Genomic DNA, 24061 nt, shown 5'->3' on the forward strand with positions numbered 1-24061 from the left:
CAGGCTAACATTCACCTCCAGGGCTCTGCAAAGGCAGAACATAGGGTGCAGAGCTGAGGGATGTAGGAGACAGCCCCTGCATGAGAATGAGCACCAGCCACCACCTGAAAACCCAAGGACTTAGTTTTGGAGAAAACATCCTAGCTAGAGTGGTTCTTCCCTCCTCTGACGGCCCCGCCCAGCAAGAAACATGCTAAGGAGGGCCCAGAAAGTGGGTGGGGTCCCAGGAAGATGTGAGGTATGTGATAACCAGCCATAGGGACCTTTCCAAGTAGGGCTAGAGATAACCATACTCTGTGAGATTAGATCTCAGGACAAGGCCCCAGGGTAATGATCCCCTTCACCCTCTTCATATTCTCTTTTAACCAATCACGATGATAGAAAACTCTCAATGCTGTAAACATCTCCTTAAAACTTGCCAATCTTCCTTTTTAACAAAGAGAGGGCATGACTAACTGGCTCAAGGCTGAGGCAGGGAACAGAAGGTGGCAAGGATTTAGTCCTGCTTTGTAGCTGTTAACCTTATATTACTGGTTATTGCTGATTCAGGGCGAGTGATCCTGATTTCTATTTCTATCTACAGTTGTTATAAAAGTCTCTTTTTAAAATAAGTATAAAACAGGGAATAGATTTTAAAAAATATATTCAGTATAATAATGTAAAGGCATGGAAGGCAGGACAATAGATACAATTATGCTAATACTCCCTTTATCAGAAGAGGAAGTCAACACCCACTGGATTCTTCCCAAGAAAGGGCTCAGGGCCCCCATGGAGCCTGCTTCTATCAACCCTGTAATCAGATAACAATAGCACCCTGGGGGTGCCCCTAGTCAGACAAGGTGGCAGATTTAATCTGCTCTGAAGATATGCAGGGGAACAGAAAGAGACATTGAGATGCTCAGCCAGTGAAGAAGTAATGAGCAGTGGTGGGGGGTGGGGGTAGTCAGAGGGTGGAGTGGAGAAGCAGGGATCAAGAACAGTACAGGGTACAGTGTGGTTGTGTTTTCAAGAGGATAGAATGTGTCAAGACCAACCGTTTTCTGAGCTGACCCTGATCCTCAGGGGTCCCTGTCCTGCCTCCACACAGTCCCCACTCTGCCCATCTAATATATTCCCCAGTGGGCTACACTCTCCTGCTCAAGACCCTTCCCTGGCTCTCTATGACTCTGATTACAAGCCACAGACTCATGGTGGGGTTGCGGGGAGGCGACGGCTAGGGCGGGTATTCTCAGGAGTCCCGAGAGGTCTCTATCAGAATATTTTTTAATGCTGTGTTTTCATTGTGAGTAGACTCTAAAAAGAGTATTTTCTGGATCACCAAAAGCTCACTTGGTGACCAAATTCACAACTGGGAATTTAGGGCCAGGATGGGAGACCCAGTCTGAAGAAGGAAGAACTCTGGAAGCCTTATCAAGAACTGGTGTGTCCTGACCACACAGCCCAGGGCTGGCCCCAATGCAAACAATGGCATCTCAGTGATCAGAATAGAAAAAACTGACAGGAGAGTGTGACCATGTAATAATTAAGTACCATATACTTGCCAAAGCCACACTTGGGGCTTTCCATACATCCTCAGTCTTCACACCAACCCTACTAGGTAGGCATTACCATCAGGCTCCTTTTACAGATGGAGACGTTGAGGCTTATTATCCAGAGTCACATGACTCAGGCTAGGCAGGGACCAGTATCCCTGTGCTTCCCACACACCTGGCTGGGCCTTAACTCCACTGTCACTCCACACTTCAGAGCCCTCTCCCCATATTTCTGGCCATTCCTGGGGACTAAATGACAGCAGAGAGAGTTAGGTTATCCCTAATTCACAGATGAAGAAACTGAGGGCCCAAGAGATGAGCTGACCTGACGCCAACAGGGTCTACCTCAAGGCAAACGCCTCCTGTGCCTACAAGCAGCCATCCGCTCCCCAGGCACATGGGTGCTCATTGGCCTCTACCCTGTTGGCCAGGCCAAGACTCCCAGCATCCCCCAGCCCCAGGCAGGCAGGCAACACCACTTCCTCACCAGCACTGTAACTTGGGCGGGGTCACTCTGGCCTACAATACAGCCCCCTACAAAAAGCCAGTCTCCCCACCCTTGAGGAAGGAAATAACCTTTCCCTAAACCAGCACTTTCATTGCAACACTCTCCATATATGAGAAGACAGAGTCATTTTTGCAGTGTTTCCAAATTCCAATAACTGTGAGGACAATGGTGCAAAACGACACATGGCTTGGCCTGAGAGGAGCCTTGGAAAGAGACCAGCCTAGAGAAGGTGAATTAATGGTGTGTGCGTGCCAGTGGTACCCTGTAATCAAGAGGCAGCCTGCCAGGACAGAACCTGGAGGTGGACAGACCTGGCTCCAGCTCTTCCTCCCCCCAACTTCCCCTCCAACCCACCTCTCCAAGAAAAGCTGGGTTTTCTTCTGTCCCTGTGTCTCCCTCACCCCTCTACCTTCACATCACAGTGCCAGCAGCAGTCCTCCAGGAAGCCCTCCCTGCTGACCACCCCAGCTTTGGCTGGATGCCTTCCTGGCTCTCAGAGCCTCTGTGCTCTACTCCAGGACAGCCCTGACCAAAGAATTTCAGAACTGCCTGTGTGAGTCTCTGGGGCCCTCAAGATGGCCATGGGAGGGACCATGGGATGGCTCATACTAGAGTCCACAGCTAGCGCTGCGTGTGAGAGAGAGAACCCAAAGCCTTGGTCACACATGCCTGGCATGGATGTCCAGAGAGCCACTAAGCAAAAACCTCAACTACACAAACCTCTCCCTGGCTGCTCCCAACAACTCCTGGTCAGGGATGCTGACCCTTCTGGAGGAAGGCCACAACTCCCCGCTGTCCAGTAAGGCCTGGCTATAAGTCCCAGCCTGATCCTCCAAGCCAGCTGTGCTGTGGGAAAGCTTTAAAATCTCAGTCAGACCTCCCACTCCCGAAATTGAACCCTCATCACATCCAGAATAAAATCAAAACCCCAGACTCGGCCTGCCCCCTGACCACTCTCCTTGCTCACAGGTGTCCTGTCCTCCAGCTGCTCCCCATCATTTACACCTGCTGTGTCCTCTGCCCTAATGTCTACACTGCACCCAGGATCTGACACTCTCCCTAAAATAGCCCTACCCCCACTCCCAGCCTCAGACCGTTTGGCTTGGCTTGTCTGCTCTTCCTTGCAGGCACAGCCAGCACAGCACACCACAGCGAGCAACCATTTGTCTCCCATATACATTACCCGCCAGGGAGCAAGCTCTGTGGGGGCAGAGGAGTTGCCTTTATCACTGCTTTGTTCCCAGCATTCAGAACAGTGACCAGCACCCAGAAGGTGCTCAATAAATCTCTGCTGAATGAGTGGTCTCATACCTCATTCCAACAATCTTAAGAGATATAGGTTATGGTACCCATTTTACAGATGAGGGAGGCTGAGGTTTAGAGGGGTGAGTCACTGGCCTGAAAAGAGCACAATCTATGAGTAGCAGAGCTGGAATATGAACTTGGTAGGATGCCAAAATGGGGACTTCCCTGTACCCACTGATCTCTGCTTCAGCCTCCATGGGGTCTGGACCTGTCGCTAGTCTCCCAGTCAGTAATCTGTGGAAACAGGCTCAAAACAGAATGATAAGTGCTGTGGCGCCCTCCCCAGAAGGAGCCAGCAACCAAACCACCAGGCGAAACACACATAAGAAAAGGGGGAGAGAGAAATGGTGTTTTCTTTTGTCCATTTTGCCAAACTTTGTAAAAAAAAGTGACTTTGAAACCATCTAATTTTAATCGCAGTGGAAACTTTTGTATACCAAGCCAGAAAGAAGTCAGTGTGTTCCACTACAAGGTCAGTAAAGCAGGGAATTTAAAAACCATCCTTAAACATTTCCACTTAAAACTCAAAAATGAACAGTCACTCACCAACTGCCCAGCTGCTTTTGAATTTAGTGTAATGTTTTAAACAGGCAATACAATCACATGGTTCAACAACCAGAAAATATAAAAAGGTACACTGAGAAGTGTCACCTCATTCTTACACCCTTGTCCGCTGCCTCCCTAGGCAACCACAGGTAACCATAGGTAACCACCGTAAGATACAATCTTGGTGTCTTCTCTCAGTTTGTTTATGCACATCCAAGTAAATGTGAATTTCTATTTCTCATTTTACATAAGAGGTAGCATGCTTTACATACCATTCAGCACCTTATTTTACTCTCTTAGTAGATCCTAGAGATCTTTACAGAAAGAGCATTCCCATTTTTCATAGCTGCAATAATGTTTCATTGTAAGGCTGCACCCGCATCTATTTACGCAGGGTGTGTTACGCTGGATCTCAAATGTCTGTTGGCAGGTCCCCCACCTGCCATTTTTAAGAATGAGAACTGCCCCCGCACAGAATCTGGCACAGGGCTGGCTCTAATGAACAGTTATGAGGCAGCTCAGCACTTCTGCCAACATCCTCTCCATGAAGGCACAAAGTCTCTTGATCTTGCAGCTAGGGAAGGTGTCTTAAAACAGAAATCGATTCTCATCATTCCCTGGCTCAAAACTTCATAGCAGCTTTCTATCTCCCTACACCTGCCATCCCTCTCTACTCTAGCCTCCTCCTACTCTGTCCCTCACACATACCAAGCAGGATGGCCCCTCTCTGCCATCCCTCATCTACTCTAGCCTCCTCCTACTCTGTCCCTCACACATACCAAGCAGGGTCTCGCCTCAGGCCCTTTACACTAGCTATGCCCTCTGTTGCACATTCTCCCTCACCACTCTGGTCTCAGCTCAGAATTGCCCTTCTCAAAGGGACCTTCCTTGCCCATCCGACTTTGGTTGCCCTGCTGGCTTAAGCTCATTTACAGCATCTATGCCTGTGGGAAATCAACTTCATTCATTCCTTTGTTGACCGATTTACGTCACCTCTGCCCCTCCAACTAGAATATAAACTGCATGAGAGCAAAGACAGTGTCTGTGTTGCCCACCATGAGCTCTCTATCCAGACTATGTCTAGTTTCATGTGACTTCCACTCTCAGTCCAGGACAGCCAGGCTCCTGCAGCAGCTCCTGCCTATTACAATTAGTCTTGATGGCCCTCAAGGAGGTCATGGGCTGGCAGACCACAGCACTGAGAATCCTGTCACAGGCTGAAACTACATCCCAGGGCAAGGCCTTCAGCTGGGGGTGCCCAAGAGTTCAGAAAGCCAGAAAAGAGGACTATATCCAACTGCCTTCTGGCCAGCAGACCCCAGGATTCTATCCCCATCTCTCCTCTAAAGGACCATGAGCACTGATAAACCATCAGACATTACCTACGTTACAAGAGGGAAGACTAAGGCCCAGAAAAGAGAGGGACAGGCCCTCTGTACCACCTTATGCAGTCAGGTCCAGCACCTGCCTCCCCAGCAGAAAATTAAACCTTCAGGAGGTACAAGGAAAAGGCTGGGCACTGTCCACCATTTCCAAGTTCCATGTGCCACTGAGGACTGGTCCTCAGTCAGTCAACAAACTTCCAGGAGGCCACATATCATGGTGGCCCTTAGCTTACATTAATTCAGCCACATGCACATGGCAAACAAGAGAGCAGAGAGTCATGGGAACTAGGACTTAAAATAACTCAGCAGCTGCCCTACTCCATGCCACCCATCAGAGTGCAAGCCAGCCAGGAGGTGAGAGCCACCCCTCCTCTGCCTGAGTCCCTCCTTATAAGGCATCTCATCCACCAGGGCCTACCAGGGGTTTAAGAGAAAAATGCTCATACCTACAGCCCTGAAATATAGGGCAAACATTGAATCTGATGTCCAGTAGGACACACCACAATGCCCCCGAGGCCATGCAGACTCAAGAGACATCTCCACTCTGGTGGACACAGGATCACACTGAACTTGACCATCAAGACCAGAGCAGGAAACTGACTGGGCTTTCAGACTAATTCAAAGAAACCTTTGTGGTCATGTAGGCCATGTGAGATCTTCATCTTAGGCCCTGAATTTAGCTCCACCTTGACCTCTTCAGAGAATGCAGCTTCACTTCTCTCAGTTGTTCCACAAGTACATATTAAGTACCTACTGTGTGTCACATGTGGACCTGATTCATGAAATTTGCTGAGGGTCAATGAGACCAAGTCCTTCAACTCATGGATGCACTTAGCAGGAACAAAGAGCATGGCTTTAGGGTCAGGAAAATCTCAGCTGAAATCCCAGCTCTACCCTTTGCTTGTTAGGAGACCCTTTCTGAGCCTCAGTTTCCCCATCTTTCAAGTGGGGGTAAGAATGCGACCTTGCAGGACTGTTGAGAAGATCTGGAAAGAAAAGCAATGGATGAGGCCTTACTCTGAGATCACTTCCTTCCTCTCATGGGGCCCCAGGCCACTGTCTCCTACAATCCAGCAGAAAGTACCTGCCAACCATCACAGAATGCCCTGAGGTTCAGGCCCCTGGCATGCCCTTCAATGCTCTAATGACTAAGGACTTGAACAGTAGGAGGCTCACTCAAAGCTTCCCAGCCAGGCATGAAGGGACTAGCCTATGCCCACTTTGGGCATACAGCAAAAACCGTCCTGTCTATATAGTAGGCATAACCAACGTAGAGGCCTATGCAGGCCAGGCAGGAGCCAAGAATGTGCAAGCAGGCTGGGTGGGGAATGTGGTCAAATGGTGTTCCTGCTCCACTCCCAGTGGCAGCAGGCAGGCAGCACCAGCCAATGGGCATCATGAAGAGATGTGGACTCCGAGGTGCCAGACCTTGTGATTTTTCAAGAGAAGATGGAAATCCGGACTTTTATGTAAAACCTGCCAATTTGTAAATGCTGGCAACTAATTACATTTTCAAAAATAATAATAACATGGTAAGAGCCAAACAAAACATGCAAGGCCAGCCACAACCAGAGCTGGCAGGTTTGCACCAAAGGAACAAGATTCCTTGACTTCATTTATCCCCTGCCCACTCCCTGATCACACAGCTTTGGACACAGGAGAGAAGGGATCAGTGAGGACAACAGTTCCCAGACCCTCCCTTCCTTCTGGTGGAGATCTTCACCCTCAATTTGCATGTGAGGCCCAGAGACCCAATTATTCAGCCACAAACACCAGCCAGTGCCAGGACCATCCACTGAGGCTCGCTTATTCAAGGGCTCTAGATGATAACCAGCACCCAAATCTTTTTTCTTTTCTGGACTGTCATGGTCACATCTGCTGGCTCAGACCAGCTTTGGACCAGTCCAAGTGGCTGTCACAAGTAAAGTGTCAGTAAAGAAGGGAGGGAAGGCACCCCTCCTTAGGAGAGGTGGGAGGGAGAGAAGGTGAGGCGGTGATGAGGAGTGGGGAGGCTGGCAGAGTCAGGCACACCCCTGCAGACTAAGCCCCTTCCCTGTGCTCCCCACAGCCACCCAGACCCAACCTTAAGGAAGCCTCATCCAAGAGCCTTCCCCTACCCTGAAACCTACCTCATTCGGGATAGCCCCAGCACTGTGCCCATGGAGGCGGGACGTGTGAAGAAACGCCTGGGACCATCAAGTTGTTAGCGTATGTGACTGTGTGCAAGATTCACGGGACTGTTTGTGATACCAGGTATGTGACATGTGAGGGGCATGCTTGATAGACATGTGTGGCAGACATGAATGTATCTTAGAGCTGCACACTCATTTAACAGAAACATAACCTTTTGATAAAGAGGCACATATGTCTGGAAGACGTCCGTGTGCAAGGCACGTGTGTATGAAGCATGTGTGAACAAAAGATCCAAGTGTGAGAAGCCCAAATGTGTAAGAGAGACTCGCGGGGAGGTGTGTTCTAAGCGTTGGACTAAGAGACCAGGAGAATGGGGTGACAGAGATAGCGGCGGGTGTGCCCACACTGAGTGTGCAGGAACTTCTGCTGGTGTATGGCAGTGAGTGTGACTCGGTGGGAGGCTGAGGATCTGTGCAGGCGGGGGTGGTGCCTGACCTAGGATTCCAGTCTTCCCTTCTACAGAAGGGGATGGTGGGGGTGGAGGTGACCGGGCCTCGCGACCGAGGGGCAATAGGGAAGCAGTGGAACAAGGGGGGAGGGGTAGGCGGTGACCGGAGGGACTGCAGCGGAGAGAGAGGGGCGACGGAACCTGGAGGGCGGGGGTACCTGCCCGCGAAGCCCTAGTCCTCCACAAGGCGCCAGCCTCAGCGCCCGCATTTCTCCAATGGGCCCAGAGGGTTGCGCTCGGGCGCCATCCTCGCGGCTGGGACAGGGACGCGGGGCGCGCGTCCGTGGGGCCGCCGAGCCGTCGGGGCGTCTGAGCGCTGAGAGCCGGGAATCGAGGAGGGGGCCGGCCCGGGTGCGGCGCAGTGAGGGAGAGCGGGGCCTGGGCTTGGGGCCGCGAGCACTCACCGTGGGGCGCTTCGCACGTCTGTCCGTTGCTGAGTTCGTCCGCCGGACCGTCGGCGCGTCCAGAACCCGTGCGCCCAAGGCTGAGCGCGGCGCAGGGCGGAACCGAGGCGTGGAGGGGCGGGCCCGAGGCGGCTCCGGGCCCCTTCCCCTGCCTCCGCCTCCGGGGCGGGGTCTCAGCAGGGCCTGGGTGAGGGGTGGGGGTGAGCAGCCTGGCGCCGCTCACTCGGAACAGAGACGGCCCAGGGTTGGCGGCACCACGCTTTCGCTGAGCCCCTCAACCCTTTCCCTAAACCCCCATCCTCCCCCCTTCCCACTCCCCTCCCCGCGCCATTCAGGCTAAACTCTGAGTTGGGGGCTTTGGCCCTGCCACCTCAGCCGCCCTGAGCATCAGTGTCCCCACCTAGAAATGGGCCCAGAAACTTGGGAGGGTCTGAGGGGCCTGGGTACAATACTGACAAGAGGCAGGCCGGTATGAAAGGGTCAGAGAGCAGGCCCATCTTGTTCCCAGCATTCCATCTGCCTTACTTCCTATCCTGGGGGCCCCCACTCTCCACCCTGCCAGCTGGCATTTGACACTGCTACTACAGGTCCTTGGGCACATGGTTTTCCAGCCCCTAGCTTCACGGCCGTCAAGGTTTGTCATTTTCCTCCGTCCACACAGCCGCCTGTGACCACTGTGTGACCTCAACCAAAGGCTTGACCTCTCTGAGCCCAGCTGCCTCATCTCTTGAAAAGGTTAACATTGATGGGGAGACATAGAGAACTCCATGTCATGCCCTCAGCACAGGACCCAACAGGTGATGAACACCCTGCAAAATGTAAGTTCAAAACGTTAATTACTGTGACTCTGATCTCCATAATCCATCAGGGTGCACATCCCACGATCTGGCCCCCACTCACCAGATTCAAAAGACTAGGAGCCTGTGCTTCATAAGAGGCCCTACAAAGAGCAGGCAATTGGCAAGAGACTACCACTCAGGCCCTTTCCCATGACCAGGGTCTCAAAACTCCACCGCCAAAACCCACACAAGCAGAATCCAGCACTGCTAGACCAGGGCAAACATTCTGGCACCTGAGCAGCCCAAGTAAAAGGAGGACTAGCCCAAACCCATGGGGCCCTGCAGACCTGGACTCTGGCACAGGGATCCCAATCCCTTCCTCACCATCAATTTAAAGGGTCCCAGAATCCAGTCAGAATCCTGGAATTCTGTCCTTCCATCTCCGTCTCTCTCTGTTGACCATCTTCTGTCTGTGTCTATTCCTGTCTTTTTTTATTGTAGTAAAAGTCACATAGCATGCGATTCAACATTTTAACCATCTTAAAGTGTACAATTCAGTGGCATTTAGAATATTCACAATTTTCTCTCATGTCTACTCTTAGTGCCTCTCTCTGTGTCTATCTGTCTGTCTGTCTGTCTGTCTGTCTCTCTCTCTCTCTCTCTCTCTCGGAATTTCTCACTCTTCACCCATCCTGTCTCTTGCTTTCCATTCTTCTCTTTCATTTTTAAGGTCGATCTGTCTCTCCATCTTACTCTGTCCTTCTTGGTCTCTGTTTCCCTCTGAATCTCTCTCTTGGTTTCTCAGTCCTGGGGCTACATTCTCTAGGACCTAAGGCCTAGACCAGGCCCTCTGGGACTTCAGAACCTCCACAACCAACTCCCCACACCACTAAATGACACATAGCCCAGTCATTGCCACCTTATATCTGGGTTGCAGCCAGGAGCCCAGAGTGCGCCCTACCCCATCTCCATTCCAGGGGCCTCACTATAGCCCCAGGACAGGGGTGAGGCAGCACAGAGGATAGGCAGAGAGAAGGGAAGCCACTTTCCCAGGGTCACACAGCTGGGAGGAGCTACAGCCTGGAAATACCCAGGGGCTCAGAAAGGGCTGACCGCAGAGGAGCCAAGAGGGGATATGGGGGCCAAACCCTGGACTGAGAACCTGGATCCAGTTGGCCCAGCTTTCTGTCTAACCCTGGGCAGGCCCTTTGCTCTCTAGGCCTGAACTCGTTTTCCCTCAGGACCTTTGCATTCGTAGTTCACTCTGCCTGAAAAGCCCTATCCCTAGATCACCAAGGCTGCCTCCTCTTTGCATTGAGATAAGGCCGAAAAGTCACCACCCTTGCAAAGAGCATTCTCTAAGACGAAGCAGAGGTAGCAACTGCTCTACCCTCTCTACAACTTAGAGTGTTTGTCATTACCTGACTTTTTTATTTATTTGTAAATGAACCATAGGCAGGATAGCCTGGGATAAAGAACACTACCACAAACCAGCTGTGTGAGCTTGGGCAATTATTTCTGGGCCTTGATTTCCTCAGCTGTAAAATTAACATAATGACATCAGGGCCTATCTTAGGTGTTGTAGATAAAATTAAATGAATTCAAATATTTTGAACAGGGCTTGGCCCAAGAGGAGTGCTCAGTAAAAATCTGAAGAGTAAGTGAATGACAGATTGACTCTTCTGTCAGCAGGCAGGCAGCATGGGGTGATAGAAGATACCTGCCTTACTCACCTGGGCAACTTCCCACCCTCTGATATAGATCCTTTCCATGCAGCAGGCTCCTGGAGCCTGGAGGATAAGCAATAGGTGGAGATTTGGTCTCACCTTGCAGCCTGCTGAGAGCCCAAAGCCAAGCCAGCTTTCCAGGAGATAAAGTGGAGACACTTCCCCCGTACTCTGTTATCTGAGCTGGAGATGCAGCCAAGGCGGCCATCCCCTGGGAGCCCTGCCAGGGCTGTTACTGAAGACAGAGCACACATCACCCACCAGGAATTTGGGGCCCAGGTTTGGCTGAGACACGTTTGCCGGAAGTTCCAGACTGATAAGGCTGAATCAAAATGCTCAGAGTGGGCAGCAAAGTTATTCACATCAATGACAATCTCGCCAGCCCCCTGGGCATTGTGACGCCAGGGTTTGACAGGCATAAGGCTCACTTGTACCACCTGGCAGCCTGGATAGGGAAAAGAAGGCTCACTGGGTTTCCTGGGTCTATATCCTCGCTAGGTAGCCTTGGGGAGGTCACTGTACCTCCTCTGCCCTCTGAGAAATTAGAGTAACAATAATAATAACCCCATACAACAATAATGGACTCTGTAGCCAGATGGCCTGGTTTAAAGTCACCTCTCTCCTGAGTGACATTCAGCAGATGGTGTCAGTCCTCTGGCCTCACTGGCCTCATCTATAAAATAGTTCCTGTCTCATAGAATTGTTTTAAGGTGCTTAGAGCAGAGTCTGGCACATGATAAGCTCTCAATTGTTGTCATTAGCTGCACACATACTAAAACAACTTGAGCCAGCAACAGTGCCCCAAATCTCCCTGCACACCTGGGTGCAGATAGCATGGGGACTGCCCACCCCTTGAATGGTAGGCCCAGACTCCCCACCAGAACTTCTGCTGCTGCCTTTGAGGACTGATATAATACCCCTTCCTCCAAGAATAGGCTCTGCACTAGGCCTCTTTTGTCATAGCTCTTGCGTCCCGTTCAGCATCTGTTGTAGACACAATAACTAGGCAGTATGGGGCAATTGTCTGTCCTTGGCTGCAAAAGAGGCTAAGAAAGTGACTGTCTGGGCCCAGCAAGAATCTGGAATATTTCACAAATATGGGAAAGATATTTCAAGACGATGGGCAGTGATTTTCAGACATTGGCCCTTCTTACCCAAGGTGTGGCACTACCTGCCATCCAGCTACCCAACAAAGACCCTGGCAGCACTGCCCAGACCTGAGCTTTTGAACATGGAAATCCTTTGGAATCACCTGGGACTTCTTTTTGAAATATCAGTGTGTACTGTACTCCAGAACAATTAAATCTGAGTCTCCAGAGGGTGTAGCCAGGCATCATTATTTTTTTAGCCTCTAAATTGACTGTACGGTGCTGTCAATTTTGGAAAACCCTGCTTGGAGTTTCCCCTTTTGTCCTTCTTCCAACTGTGTCCCTTTGTCTGTGAGACCAAGGAGATGTGACCAGCTAGAGCCCATGATGCCTCATGCCAGTTCCTGGAATTCCCTGTTGTGAAAAAAAAGGGACTCTATAATAAATCTGGCAAGTCCAGTGCCCAAAAGCAACCTCGCAGGGTGATCTGATCATAAAATCCTAACTGGGCAGTCACGCCCCAGGCCTATAACTTCTTTAGTAAAAGGTTTACCTTTGTCTTAAGCCAACCCTGTCCATTGTGTTTGTGCATTTAGGTTAACAAAACTTTGGAATGCCTCCTTTTTCAGACTCCTCAAAAGTGTAACCACTCTCAAGGGAGCACATAATCTTAACTATCCTGTAATCCAATTCCCGCCTTGCTTTCTCCCAACTTTATGTAATCTTCCTTACATTCTCTCCTTCACTGCAGATATGTAAAAGAAACTGCAAAATGTCATTCTGGAGAGCATTTGAAATCTTGGCTCAAATAAACTCTTAAAAAATTCTTGATAGCCTTGGACATTTCTCAACGTTGACACTGTTCAAACTGCCCTGAGTCCCAGGGTCTGCGTGGGCCTCTTCACCCTCATCTCTCCCTCTAGGAGTAGGCTGCACCACCACCTCTCCAGCCTCTTCACCCACACACACTCCTGTCCTTACCCCCCAGCACCTTTACCTTCAATTCAATGAGCAGCTGATTATATACCAGGAACTTTCTCACTTCCCTGCCCTTCTACCCACCATGAATACTCTTCCAGCTGGGACAGAAACTACTAGTCTCACCCCAGTCTTCATATCAGAAATATAACTATAGAAAGTTTACATAGGCCCATGGCTACCTGGCTGAAGACTATATTCCCAGCCTCCCTGGCAGCCAGGTACAACTGTGAAAGTTTAAGGCCATTGAATGGGAACAGAAGTGATGTGGTCTCCCCCTTCCCTTTCCCCTTCCCACTGGCTGAAATGAGAACCTAGTGGTGGACATGGAGCTGGATCAGCCATCTTGTATACCAAGTAGATGTCACACTTGGGCAGAAGGAGTCCCTGAGCATCGTGGAGCCATCATACCTAGTCCGGACCTTCACATGAAAGAGAAATAAATACATTAAGCTATAGATTTTTAGAGTCTCTTTGTTATAGCAGCCCAACTTATGCCTACCTACTAACCACCGACCACTTCAATAGTAGCTCAAATGTACTACTAAGAAGCCATAGCATACTGTGTTTGCCCATCTGTCACAGGAGCTCATGGTTCATTGCCCTCAAGAAGACTGATGCAGTTGACACCTGTGACTTCTGCCCACCCCTGTCCTCTGCTGCAGCTACCAGACCCTGAGTCCCCTCTTCTCTCCATTCTGGGTCCATGTGGTTCATTCAGATAGAGTTTATCCTCCCCTCCTGGGTAGGCACCTGGCCCAGGTGTGGCCTGCTGGCCTATTTCATCCAGGGAAGGATTTGTGACTTAAGCGAGGGGGCCTCTTTATTTAAAGCTCATTCTCCCTGCTGTGTTGCTCAGCTGTGGGTGTGAGCCTGTAGCATGGAGGCCACCTCTTAAAGAAACCTGCTGAGAATGAAGCCAGCTCAAAGGAAAGCAGGTCTGAAAGGAGGGAAGGAAGAAAAAAAGAGAGAGAGACTTTTCTGATGACATAACATTTAAGCATCCGACTGTAGCTCTGCTGCAAGCCATCCTACCCTTGGATTTTTCAGTTACAAGGGCCAGTAAATTCCCTTTGGGGCTTCAGCCAATTTGAGCTGGAGTTTTATTACTCACACCCAAGAGTCTTTGCTAATAGAATTTCTTTCATTGACACAACATTACCTACCAAGTCTGGAGCCTGTACTCCCCAGGCCCTGTTGGACACTGGGGTTAGCCAATAGGGATCAGTACTTTGTGATGCCCAGACTCTCCCCAAAGGGTGCTTTGCCTTAAATAAAGGGGACGATATAGGGGGAAAAAGTAAACTCCTATCTGTTAACCATACACAGGGGACCCTAAATTAATTAATTTAATCCTCACAACAATCCTAGAGGTGCTAGATATTACCCCACTTGACAGACAAAGAAACTGAGATTCAATGGCATAGTGAGGGCCCCAGCTCAGAGCAGCCCAACTGCAGAGTCTGCATGCTTTTCTCTGCCCTTGCAGAGGAAGGAGCAGAGTACGTTGTAGGAGGCCATGGGTTCCCCATCCCCAGGATACATCAACAGGCAGTGGGTGACCCCTTGGCAGATGGTTGGAGGGGCTAAAGTACATGGAATGGGGTGTGTAGAGAGAGGAAGTAGGGGAAACCAGTAGGGTTTTTTTGTTTTGTTTTTTTTTTACGCTGGGATTTCTCTATTTCTCTACACTTTCCCAAGCTGTCTGCTGTGGATGAAACAAAGGAGTTCTATGGAAAGTAACTTCACAGGGTGATCTGATCAAAAATTCCTAACTGGTCTTGGTAGGCAGTCATACCCCAGGCCTATAACTTTTAGTTAAAGGTTTATCTTTGCCTTAAGTAAGACCTGTCCATTATTCCTGTTCATCTAAGTTAACATACCTATGAAATAAACCTTAACCACCCTCAAGAGAGCATATAACCTTGTTAACTATCCTATAATCCAACCCCTACCTTGCTTTCTTCCATCTCCATGTAATCTTCAATCTTCCTTTTGTTCTCTCCTTAATTTCAAATGTATGAAAGAAACTACAAACTGTTATTCTCTGAAGTCTTTGAGATCTTAGCCTTTTGCTTCCAGGTGTATCCTCTTTTGGGCTCAAAGTTTTACAAAAAATTCTCTACAGGTTTAGACTTTCTTACGTTGACACTGCTTATTCCAGGAAAGCTGCCGGGCCCGATTCTCCCATCTGGGAATGGTTAGCTCCTACCTCCATGGCCCAGCACATTTGTGACTCACCCCTAGCCCATCCCTCTGCCTGGTGTGATGAAATTTCTGGCACTTCTGAAAAGTCTGGTCACCCTGGATAAGACTTGGCTCAGCCTTGCTGTTTAGTTCAGCTTTCTTGGTCATGGGGGACTTTGAGAGGGCCAGGGACACTGAGCTCAGAGGCTGGGCCCTCCCTAGTAGGCTAGGAAACTAAGTGGAGAGTCTCAGCTCCTTCTCTACTAGAGCTCCCCAGAGAGGAAAGGGGTTTGCCTAAGGCCACACAGTGAAGCCCTAAGAAGCTGAAAGAGGCCACCAAGACAGCAAACTCAGCCCAGAGATAGGAGACCTGGTCCCAGCAAGCCTCTTGTCTACCTTGAGCCTCAGTTTTCTCATCTGTGAAATGGGAGAAGCTGGCTCTGATTTTAATAAATAAGTTAGGAAATACACATAATAAAACATTCAACACCAGCAAACCTACCTCCACTAAAGAACCTCTTTCAACCACTTCTGTTCTATATGTATGTATACATGCATGAATGTGTGTATGTATATGATGCAGGACAGGGAAAATTTCCCCAAGGTGGTGGGGAAAGACCAAGCCCTGCACCCAGAGAAGAAGAAAGTTCTTTGGCAGAGAGCATAGAAAGAATTCAACACACACGCCAAATTTAGAGTCAAAAGGAAAGTTTATTAGAAGAGGGATAACACTCCACGGACAGTGTGGTCTCTCAGAGGCAGAGAGTGAGAGGGACAGTGAGAGAGGCAGTGAGAGATGAGTAAAGGCACATAGAAGGACAGTGAGTGTTCAGGGAATTCAGTTTCTGTCATTCTTTAGTTCTCATTTCCTTTGATATGGACATACAGTGAGGAAGGAAAAGAGTATTTATCCTGAAAAGGTAATAATATGTAGAGTGAAAGGCCTGCTGGCAGTTCCCAGCCTTTGATCCCGAGGTTCCCCATCCTTTTTGCCATAGGCAATGACTCTTGGTTCCTGTTTCCCCTTCACTGGTGTGGGGCATGGGTTGTTAGCAATCCTAGCAGAAATCTTCCTCTGTTCTGAAGATGTCCTCCTGGCTTGGCTGCAGGGCTGAGCAGTATATTGCAGTCTCCAAAAGTGGCTTTATTAATGTTTTTAATTCTCTTGCCTTCTCCCTACACAATGAAATTCTAAAGAGCATTTTTTTCTGCTACATTTTTATGCGATATATTGTGGCCATTTTTCTACATCAAAACCTATATCTACACAATTACTGTCAATAGCTGTCCAATATTACACTGTCTGCTATAACCACAGTTTATCTGATCCTCCATTGATCATTTTTAATTTTCTTTATTATAAAAAAATGATTTAAGAATACCCTTGAATCTATATTTTTGGGTACTAGTCTACCTCCAAGAAGTTGCAAGGGGAAAAGGCGTGTGTACATTTTTAAATACTTTTGATATGTAATGCCAAAGGGCCCCCAGAAAGTTGTACAAATCTCCATCCACCAAGAATGGGTTAGAGGGCACGTTTCTCATACATTCACCATTGCCAGGTATCATTGGTCTTTCTAGTGTTAGTCAATACATTACGTGAAGATGGTATATCCCATTGTTTAAAGTTGATTGTATTTTTAAATATTTACTAGGCATCTGTGTTTCTTCTGAGAACTCGGCATACATAGTCTTCAATCATTTTCACTATTGAGGTATTCATCTTTCTCTTAATAATTTTAAAGAAGTTTTTGTATAGAAGGAGTGTTGGCCTTTTATCTACTAAGTACAAGCTACAGGTGCCTCTGTTTTAACTTTGGTTATATATGTTTTTACTAAGAGAGGAGAGGAGGCATCTGAACAATGCAAAGGGAAGGGCTTGCAGAAATGACTGACTCAGCGGGTTATAGATTAATCACACCCTATAGATCTCTAAATGGCCTTCCGGAAACTCTTGCAACACCTACAAGATAAAACGATCTGTAAATAGATAGGACCAGTGGTCTGGGAATTCCTTCCCTCTTACAGCCCCCACCTGAAACTTCCCCTGCCTATCCTGAGTCATGAGGTGCACGTAAAACCTCAGATAAAGGAATCACACACCCCTTGCATGGACACTGTAAAGGTATATAAGCTACAAGAAATCTAATCAGGGTGAGCTCGTGCTTTGGTGCTGTTAAGCCCCACGTGCTCCACTGGCTAATAAATTCTCCTTCCTGTAACAAAGTTGTCTGAGAGTGCAATTTCCTCCAACGAGTGTCGCTTTCTGCAACATACATATAGAACTTATAAAATTTGATGTAGGAAAAAAACAGTATTTTTCTTTGTGCTTAGAAAGATTTAAGATAGACATAGCAAAATTTTCTTTCAGTTCTTTTTTATTCTTCATTCATTGTTGCCCTTGAATCTAACCACAAGGCCTCTGGCTACTCCATCCCACACAGCTGATAGTTGAGTCCTCAGCAAGGTGCCTTGTTATGGGGCAGGAATTTACAGTAATTCCTGGAAGCCTCCTCTCCTAGAAATGTGGTGAGGGAAAACACACCTCTATTTAAATAACAAACTTTGGCCTCGAGGCTCCAAATAGCCTCAGGTTACCTGAGTATTTTTTTAGGGTGGCATGAGAATTGCCATCACTCAGATCTGCTCCGAACAGCATGAGTGACTGCCCTCCCCCCTAGATCTGCCACCTAGAGCGGCACACACCCCCTTTTCCCTGGCCAACAATAGAGCACAGTGGTTGCTGTTGGCATAAGAAATGTCCAAACCTATAGAAATTTTTATGTTTATTTGGGCCAAACAGACAACATATTCTGGGGAGCAAGATCTCAAATGCTCCAGAGAATAACAGTTTTGCAGTTTCTTTTATACATTTGAAATTAAGGAGGAAACTAAAGGAAAATTACAGGGAGGTGGGAGAAAGCAAGACTGTGAACAGATTTCATGATGATTAAGATTATGTGCTCTCTTGCATGCTTTAAAGGGTAGGATTAGAAGGAGGAGTCTAAAAGGGAGTATTTCAAAGATGAGTTAACCTAGATGCATAGAAACAACAGACAGAGCTTCCTTAAAGCACAGATAAGCCTTTTAGAAAAGAAATTATATGCCTGGGGCGTGATTACCCACCAAGACCTACCCAGTTAGAAATTTATTCCAGCAGAAAGGTGGCTGAGGGTTCCCCATAATTCTGGCTGAAGCTTTTTGGAATTGGGCCACATTCCAAGACTCTTCCTTTCCAATTTTCCTTCCTTCCCCCTCTCCTGTCACAAATGTCTAAGCTACACTGGTCTGAGTTTCTCCTTGCCTTCTTCTGCTCCCGCTGTCACGGTTGGGGCTGTTTGGAGTTGGGTGTTGCCCCAATGGTAGCGGGGAGGGAGAGGGATAAGGATGGCACAGATGTGTAGTTAACATTTTTCCTCGGTTCTTCCTCAAATGACAGCAGTGAAGAATCACAGGTCATTGAGATTTACTAGTTTTATTAAAAATATATTTTAGAAAGGCAAAAAATGCCCCAGGGAAGCACATGGTCTCAGTGCTGTAACCAACACAAAGGGGCCAAAATGGCTACAAAAGGGCAAAAAGGCCAAAAAAGGCCATCATAAAGAGAACCCAGAAGGGCAAAAAAAAGGAGGGGCAAAATGGAGGGGTGCCCAGAAGGGCAAAAAAGGGAGAGGAGTCCAGAGGGTAAAAGGGCCCAGAAGTGGGAATGTCTTCCCTATATTTGGGCCATGATGGGTGGTTTCAAAGTCATTCCTAGGTGATTGGCAAGTGAGGTCATTTTGATTGACACCAGGCTGCTGTATAACCCTTCGCTTACCGTGCATGTGCATGCCCAGAATTCTACTAGCATTGGAGTGTTCTTTGGGCATTCTCTAGGCTGGGCCCCTATTTTTTTGTTCCCCCTGTCACTCATGTCTGACTAGCTACCTAACACTTCCCTGAACAATTTCTTTGCATATCCAATCCTATCTTGGCAAAATTAGTTTGGGCTTCCTGACAGACCCAAACTAATCCAATGATAAAGATAATAACTGAAATAGTCACTGTGGTATACAATTTATGAAGCTCTGGTACAACCATCCCTCTTGCATTTCTCTCTACCATACTGGAGATTAAACACTGTGTGTCCCACTTTACAGATGAGAAAACTGAGGCTCAGAAAGAGCCGAGTTTGGGCCAAATTCAGTCTCTCTCTGCCCCACTAGGCAGCTTGTATAAGCCCCATGTCCCTCCCCACACAACTCTTCAACCTGGACTGCCTATCCTAAGCATTTGCCCTGGAGCAAGCAGGCTCTGTTTTTCCTCATCCATCTTGACCTTGGATCCTACTGGGCCATAGCAATGTCAAGGGACAGAGCCCAGAGTACCCTTACCTTCATGGAAGGAGACCAGGTCCCCATATCCTAGTGGAACCAAGAGAAAGGGGCCAGGAACTCAGATATTGGGTAGGAGAGCAGCACCTTCCATTCTTGGGCAACTCTATGTGTTGAGAGAAAAGTCTTTACACAGAGAGGTGACTTCCTTCTGGGTTTCGGCCCTGCCCTCTGGTCATCCAGACCTCCTGCTCCTCCTCAGTCAGGGCGCAGGCTGCTATATTCCATGCTGACCTACCCCAGCTCCTCCAGTGCCTTGTGGCTAACTCAGCTTATCACTCTCCCAGGTCTGGGCCAGAGGCTGAGCACAGGACCTCCAGGAGGTCTGCACAGCCCAGAGAGAAGCGTCACCTTCCATATTCTGACCTTAAATTTGAGTAATGTGACCCAAGCTAAAGGTAGCTATTTGGGATGACCGTATTGAAGTACCAATACATACTAACTCCACGGTGCCTCAGCTGCCCAGCTGAACATGCAGAGCCGTTTGGCTCTGTGCTAAACCAATTGGGTTTTGGAACCATGCGCAGGCCGGCCCTTCTGTCCTGGGCATCTGCACTGAGTTGCCCTCTGGTATCTTTCCAGTCCATCTAGCTCTCCCTGGAGCCTGCCTCAGCCTTTTTTCCTTATAGCCTTCTCACTAAGGTCCTAATAAAGGCAGCTGGTGGGGCCCTACACCCTCTGTAGCACACCAACCAGTTGGCTTCAGCCTTAGGAAGAAGAGATGGTCCCTAGTAAGGTGTGTCCTAATCTTACATCTTTATCTGTTCTGTCCTAGGCTCCTGACATTCTCAGAATATGGGTTCAGTCTTAACTCCGTATTCCTGATGTCCATTCACTCTGAACCCTGTTGGAACATGGCCTCAGCATCTGTCCATCCACCCACCCATCCACACAGGTACAGTGTATAGTTACAAGCACAGACTCTGGAGCCAGGCTGCCTGGGTTTGTGTCGTAGCTCTGCCACTTATTAGCCATGTGACCTGGGGAAGTTCCTTCTCTGTGTCTCAGTGTCCCCAGCTATTAAATAACTGCCAACCTCAGCATGTGATCAGGAGGACTAAGTGAGCTAGTATATGGAAAGTGCTTAGGAAGCAGTTTGCACAGCGTAAGTGCTCAATGAGTATTAGCTAATACTATTCATTCAACAAATGTTTCCTGGGCACCCATTCTGTGCAAGCATTGTGCATCCCAGTGGGGGTCCAGCAGGAGGGCAGACTTTCCCCTGCCCACATCGATCCTATACTCTAACAGGAGACATATAAATCCAACAGTCTCACAAGCAAACAGTAAGAAGCGCCCTAAAGAAATGGTGCAGGGGAGGCAGTATGAGGCAGTGGTTAGCCCTCAGAGACTGGAGCCAGAATGCCTGGATCCTAGCTGCATGATGACTCAAGGAAGCTCTTAACTTCTCTGGGCCTCAATGCCTCTTCTATAAATAGGGATAATACTGCCTTCCTCATAGGCTTTCATGAAGGATAAATGAAAACAGGTGGGAAGGACTTCCATAGGGCCTAACACACAGTAAGTGCTTGAGGAAAGTAAATTAGTGATATGGAAGCTGAGGAGTTCTTTGAAGGAAGGACAGTGGGAGAAAAGGACATGGGGGGTCTGGTGGGCTGCAGGAAGAATTTGATGTTTATTCTGAGAACTATGGGAAACTATTAGAGGATTTTAACGGAGAAGGCTGGTACTGGAGTCCGGGTGGGAGCTAAAGGAACTCAGACTAGAATAGCTGAGTGGGGAAGTGGTAAAATTGAAGAGATACTGAGAGAGAGACTATGCAGATTTGTGTGATGTTGGGAGCCAGGGAGAGGATGGGCAGGATGACACCTGATTTCTGGTTCAGGTGGTGTCACTAATGAGCTGGAGAGAAGTGCCAGTTTGGCCTTTCTGCTGCAAGTCACAGTACACTTGACTCAAAGAGGCTTAAGTTAAAAAAGGGAGATATTGAATTCTGTAATGAAAGAGTAGAGAGGTAGACTTCAAGCACAGCTGGATCCAGGTGCTCAGATGTCTCCAGAGCAAGTTTCTATCCCCTTGTCCCTTAGCTCTTTCTCTCTTCTCTATTTTCAATCAAAATCACCTCTTCTGGTGGCTGAAATTCCCAGCAGCTCCAGCCCAGAACCCTTCAAGTCCAGACAAAATAAAGCACTAGTCTGCTGATCTTAAGGTTCTCTCCAATTAAGTCAGGTGCCCAGGCCTGAACCAATAACTGCAGCTAGGGGAATGGGCTGTACTGATTGGTCATATGCTCTCTCAAACGCCTAAGGGAGTGGGGTAAATCTCTAAATCAAAAGAAACGGAGGACCGTTGCCAGATGCTAGAGCGGAATTCATGAATGTCGCAGACAAAGTAGGTGAATTTGCAGCTTTGTGTTTGAAATCAGTTTCTTTTACATTAGATTCAGACACTACAAGATAATAGCACACATTTTTAAAACATGTTCTCTGTAAAATCCCAACAGGGAAAAGGGGACTTCATCAAGCTTGTCAGTGATTGGCTCTCAGCCGAGGGAGCCCCGGCCAGTCCAGCCAATGAGAACCTAGAGATTCCCAGATCTCACGCTGTCATTGACTCAGAGGCCAGGCAAAGTGCCTTGGAAGCAATGTGGGTCTGATGGGAAAATCCTTGTCTGTGGTTGGTGACTAATAATATAACAAACAGGTTACACCCATTGCAAAAATGTTAAGCCAGAGGAGGGAATGTGACAGGAGCCCAGTGGCTGATTACTGTTATGTGAAAATACCAGAAAGGGAGACTGTGAAAGACAAGGGCTGCCAGATCCATAAATCTCTTGAGCCCCTCCCCAGTTGTTCCACCTCCCCAAGTTTTCTTAAAAGCATTACCACCTCTGAATGCATCCCTAAACTGTTATTTAATTTAGGTTATTTTTGAACTTCATACGAACAGACATACTATAAATGTTCCTATTTGAATAGATGAGAGCACCCATGTCAGTCCCTGTAGCTGTCCTTCATTTCTTTTTAGCACTGTATAATAGTCCACTGACTGACTCTAACACACTGATTGATTTTTCTGGTCTATGGATATTTAGGTTGTTTTCTGCACACCCCTACTCCCCCTGCCACCATTACAAACAGTGCTGCTATAATTATCCTCGTATCAGTCTTCTGGTGACATTTATATTAGTCCTCTAGGGTGAACATCCAGGAGAGGGAGTACTGGGTCATGGGGTATATACATTTCAAGTTGACCAGTTCATGCCAAAGTGTTGTTTCAGAGTGTTTGTACCAGTGTGCATTCCTGCCAGCTGCTGACGAGGGCTGCGCCTCCTCACTAACCCTGTTACCATACATAGTAGGTGTGAAATGGTATCTAGGTATGGTTTCAATTTACATGTCCTTTGTCACTAATGAGGATGAGCAGCCTAACTTTTGTTTACCAGCCATCTGCTTTTCTTCTTTTCTTAAATTTCTGCCTGTGTTTTTTGCCCCTTAAAGCATTGTTTTTTCTTTGCAATCACGGATTTCTAAAGCATAGTCTGGCCATGTGACACCCTGTCTTCAAGCCTGTTCATGGCTCCCTGGGGTCTCAGAGCAAAGCCCACACCCGGTGGCCTGGCTGCAAGGCCCTATAGTGGGTTGGCTCTGGTCTAGGTCTCCAATCTCAATAGGAGCATTTCCCGACTCCTCTCACATTCTCCCCTCCCTGCAGCTCCTACAGGGCTTCCTCCACTTGCTTGCCCATATCCTGCTCCGTGCAACCTATCAGCTCCTGATGGTGCTGTGAAACCTGCCAGCAACACCCTCTCTCTCCCCAATGGCCCCACAACCTTGCGTAGCAGCTTCTTTCTCAGCCTTTAGGTCTCAGCTAAAACATCACTTCCTCCAGGGAAACCTACTGGCTTCTCCTCAATCCCACCCAGACAGTAGGGCCACAGTGCTTGTGCACTCTGTCTCAGGGCACTGCTCTTGTGCCATAATTGTCAGCAGACTCATCAGCCTTTGCCACTGGATGGCAAAGTCCACAAAAGCCAAGACCATGACTATTTTGCTCACACTTACATTTCTTATAACTGGGAATGTGGCTGCACAGAGCCACCTCTCTAAAACTCTCCATGGAAGGTTGAGAAGGAAAGAAGGATGGGCAGGTCAGTGTGAGGCTATTAAAAAGAAGTGGCTGCATCAACACAGACCTAGGGAGGGACCCAAGGGTCCCTAGGAGTCAACATTACGGTGGAGGAGGGTGTGTATCGCATTGGGAATCAGGGAGCTGGGTTCTAGTCCTGCCTCCACTGCTGAGAGACCAAGATCTCTGGACAAGTCTCTTGTCTTCTCCTCCTGAGTTTTCCCCATCTAACAGAGGGGAGCCCTGGCCTTCTTCCTTTCTTCCCTGTAAGGCCAGCCTGAGGTCTGACCCATAATTATAGGCCCAGAGAGCAGGCAGACCCCTGATCAGATAAAGGGGCCATGTTCTCAGGTTCTTTCACAGAACCTACCCCCAAAGCAGCTTGGCTCCAGCTGAAGAAAATAATATGACAACACATAGGAGGATTGGGTGGATAGGCAGTATCCCAGCACCCTTCTCATCATTCAGGCCCTCCCCAAATACCAGATGCCAGAGACTCTGAGGAGAGCTTTCCTTCTA

At 48.3% G+C, this 24061-nt stretch overlaps 1 protein-coding gene and 1 long non-coding RNA gene across 10 annotated transcripts in view; one reads left to right on the plus strand and one right to left on the minus strand.

Annotated features, from left to right (window-relative positions):
- Window positions 1-11062, minus strand: part of FBLN2 (fibulin 2) — a 97110-nt gene extending 86048 nt beyond the window's left edge. The window contains exons 1-2 of one of the 7 annotated variants that reach the window (XM_023533171.1): window positions 10927-11062; window positions 8322-8504 (exon numbers count right to left, since the gene is read on the minus strand). In XM_023533171.1, coding sequence (XP_023388939.1) covers window positions 8322-8504; window positions 10927-11035 — 292 coding nt within the window. In that variant the 5' untranslated portion in view covers window positions 11036-11062. Of the gene's footprint in view, window positions 1-8321; window positions 8505-10926 lie in introns of those variants that run through there. The other 6 variants (XR_002781381.1, XM_023533175.1, XM_023533174.1 and 3 more) reach the window with 6 other exon arrangements.
- Window positions 5915-24061, plus strand: part of LOC111742579 — a 40249-nt gene continuing 22102 nt past the window's right edge. Inside the window, exons 1-4 of one of the 3 annotated variants that reach the window (XR_002781383.1) lie at window positions 5915-7012; window positions 7345-7529; window positions 8983-9139; window positions 20229-20348. This is a non-coding gene — a long non-coding RNA (uncharacterized LOC111742579). Of the gene's footprint in view, window positions 7530-8982; window positions 9140-20228; window positions 20349-24061 lie in introns of all 3 variants that reach the window. The other 2 variants (XR_002781382.1, XR_002781384.1) reach the window with 2 other exon arrangements.

Source organism: Pteropus vampyrus, unplaced genomic scaffold (assembly GCF_000151845.1).
Source record: "Pteropus vampyrus isolate Shadow unplaced genomic scaffold, Pvam_2.0 Scaffold97, whole genome shotgun sequence".
Classification (NCBI taxonomy): Eukaryota; Metazoa; Chordata; class Mammalia; order Chiroptera; family Pteropodidae; genus Pteropus; species Pteropus vampyrus.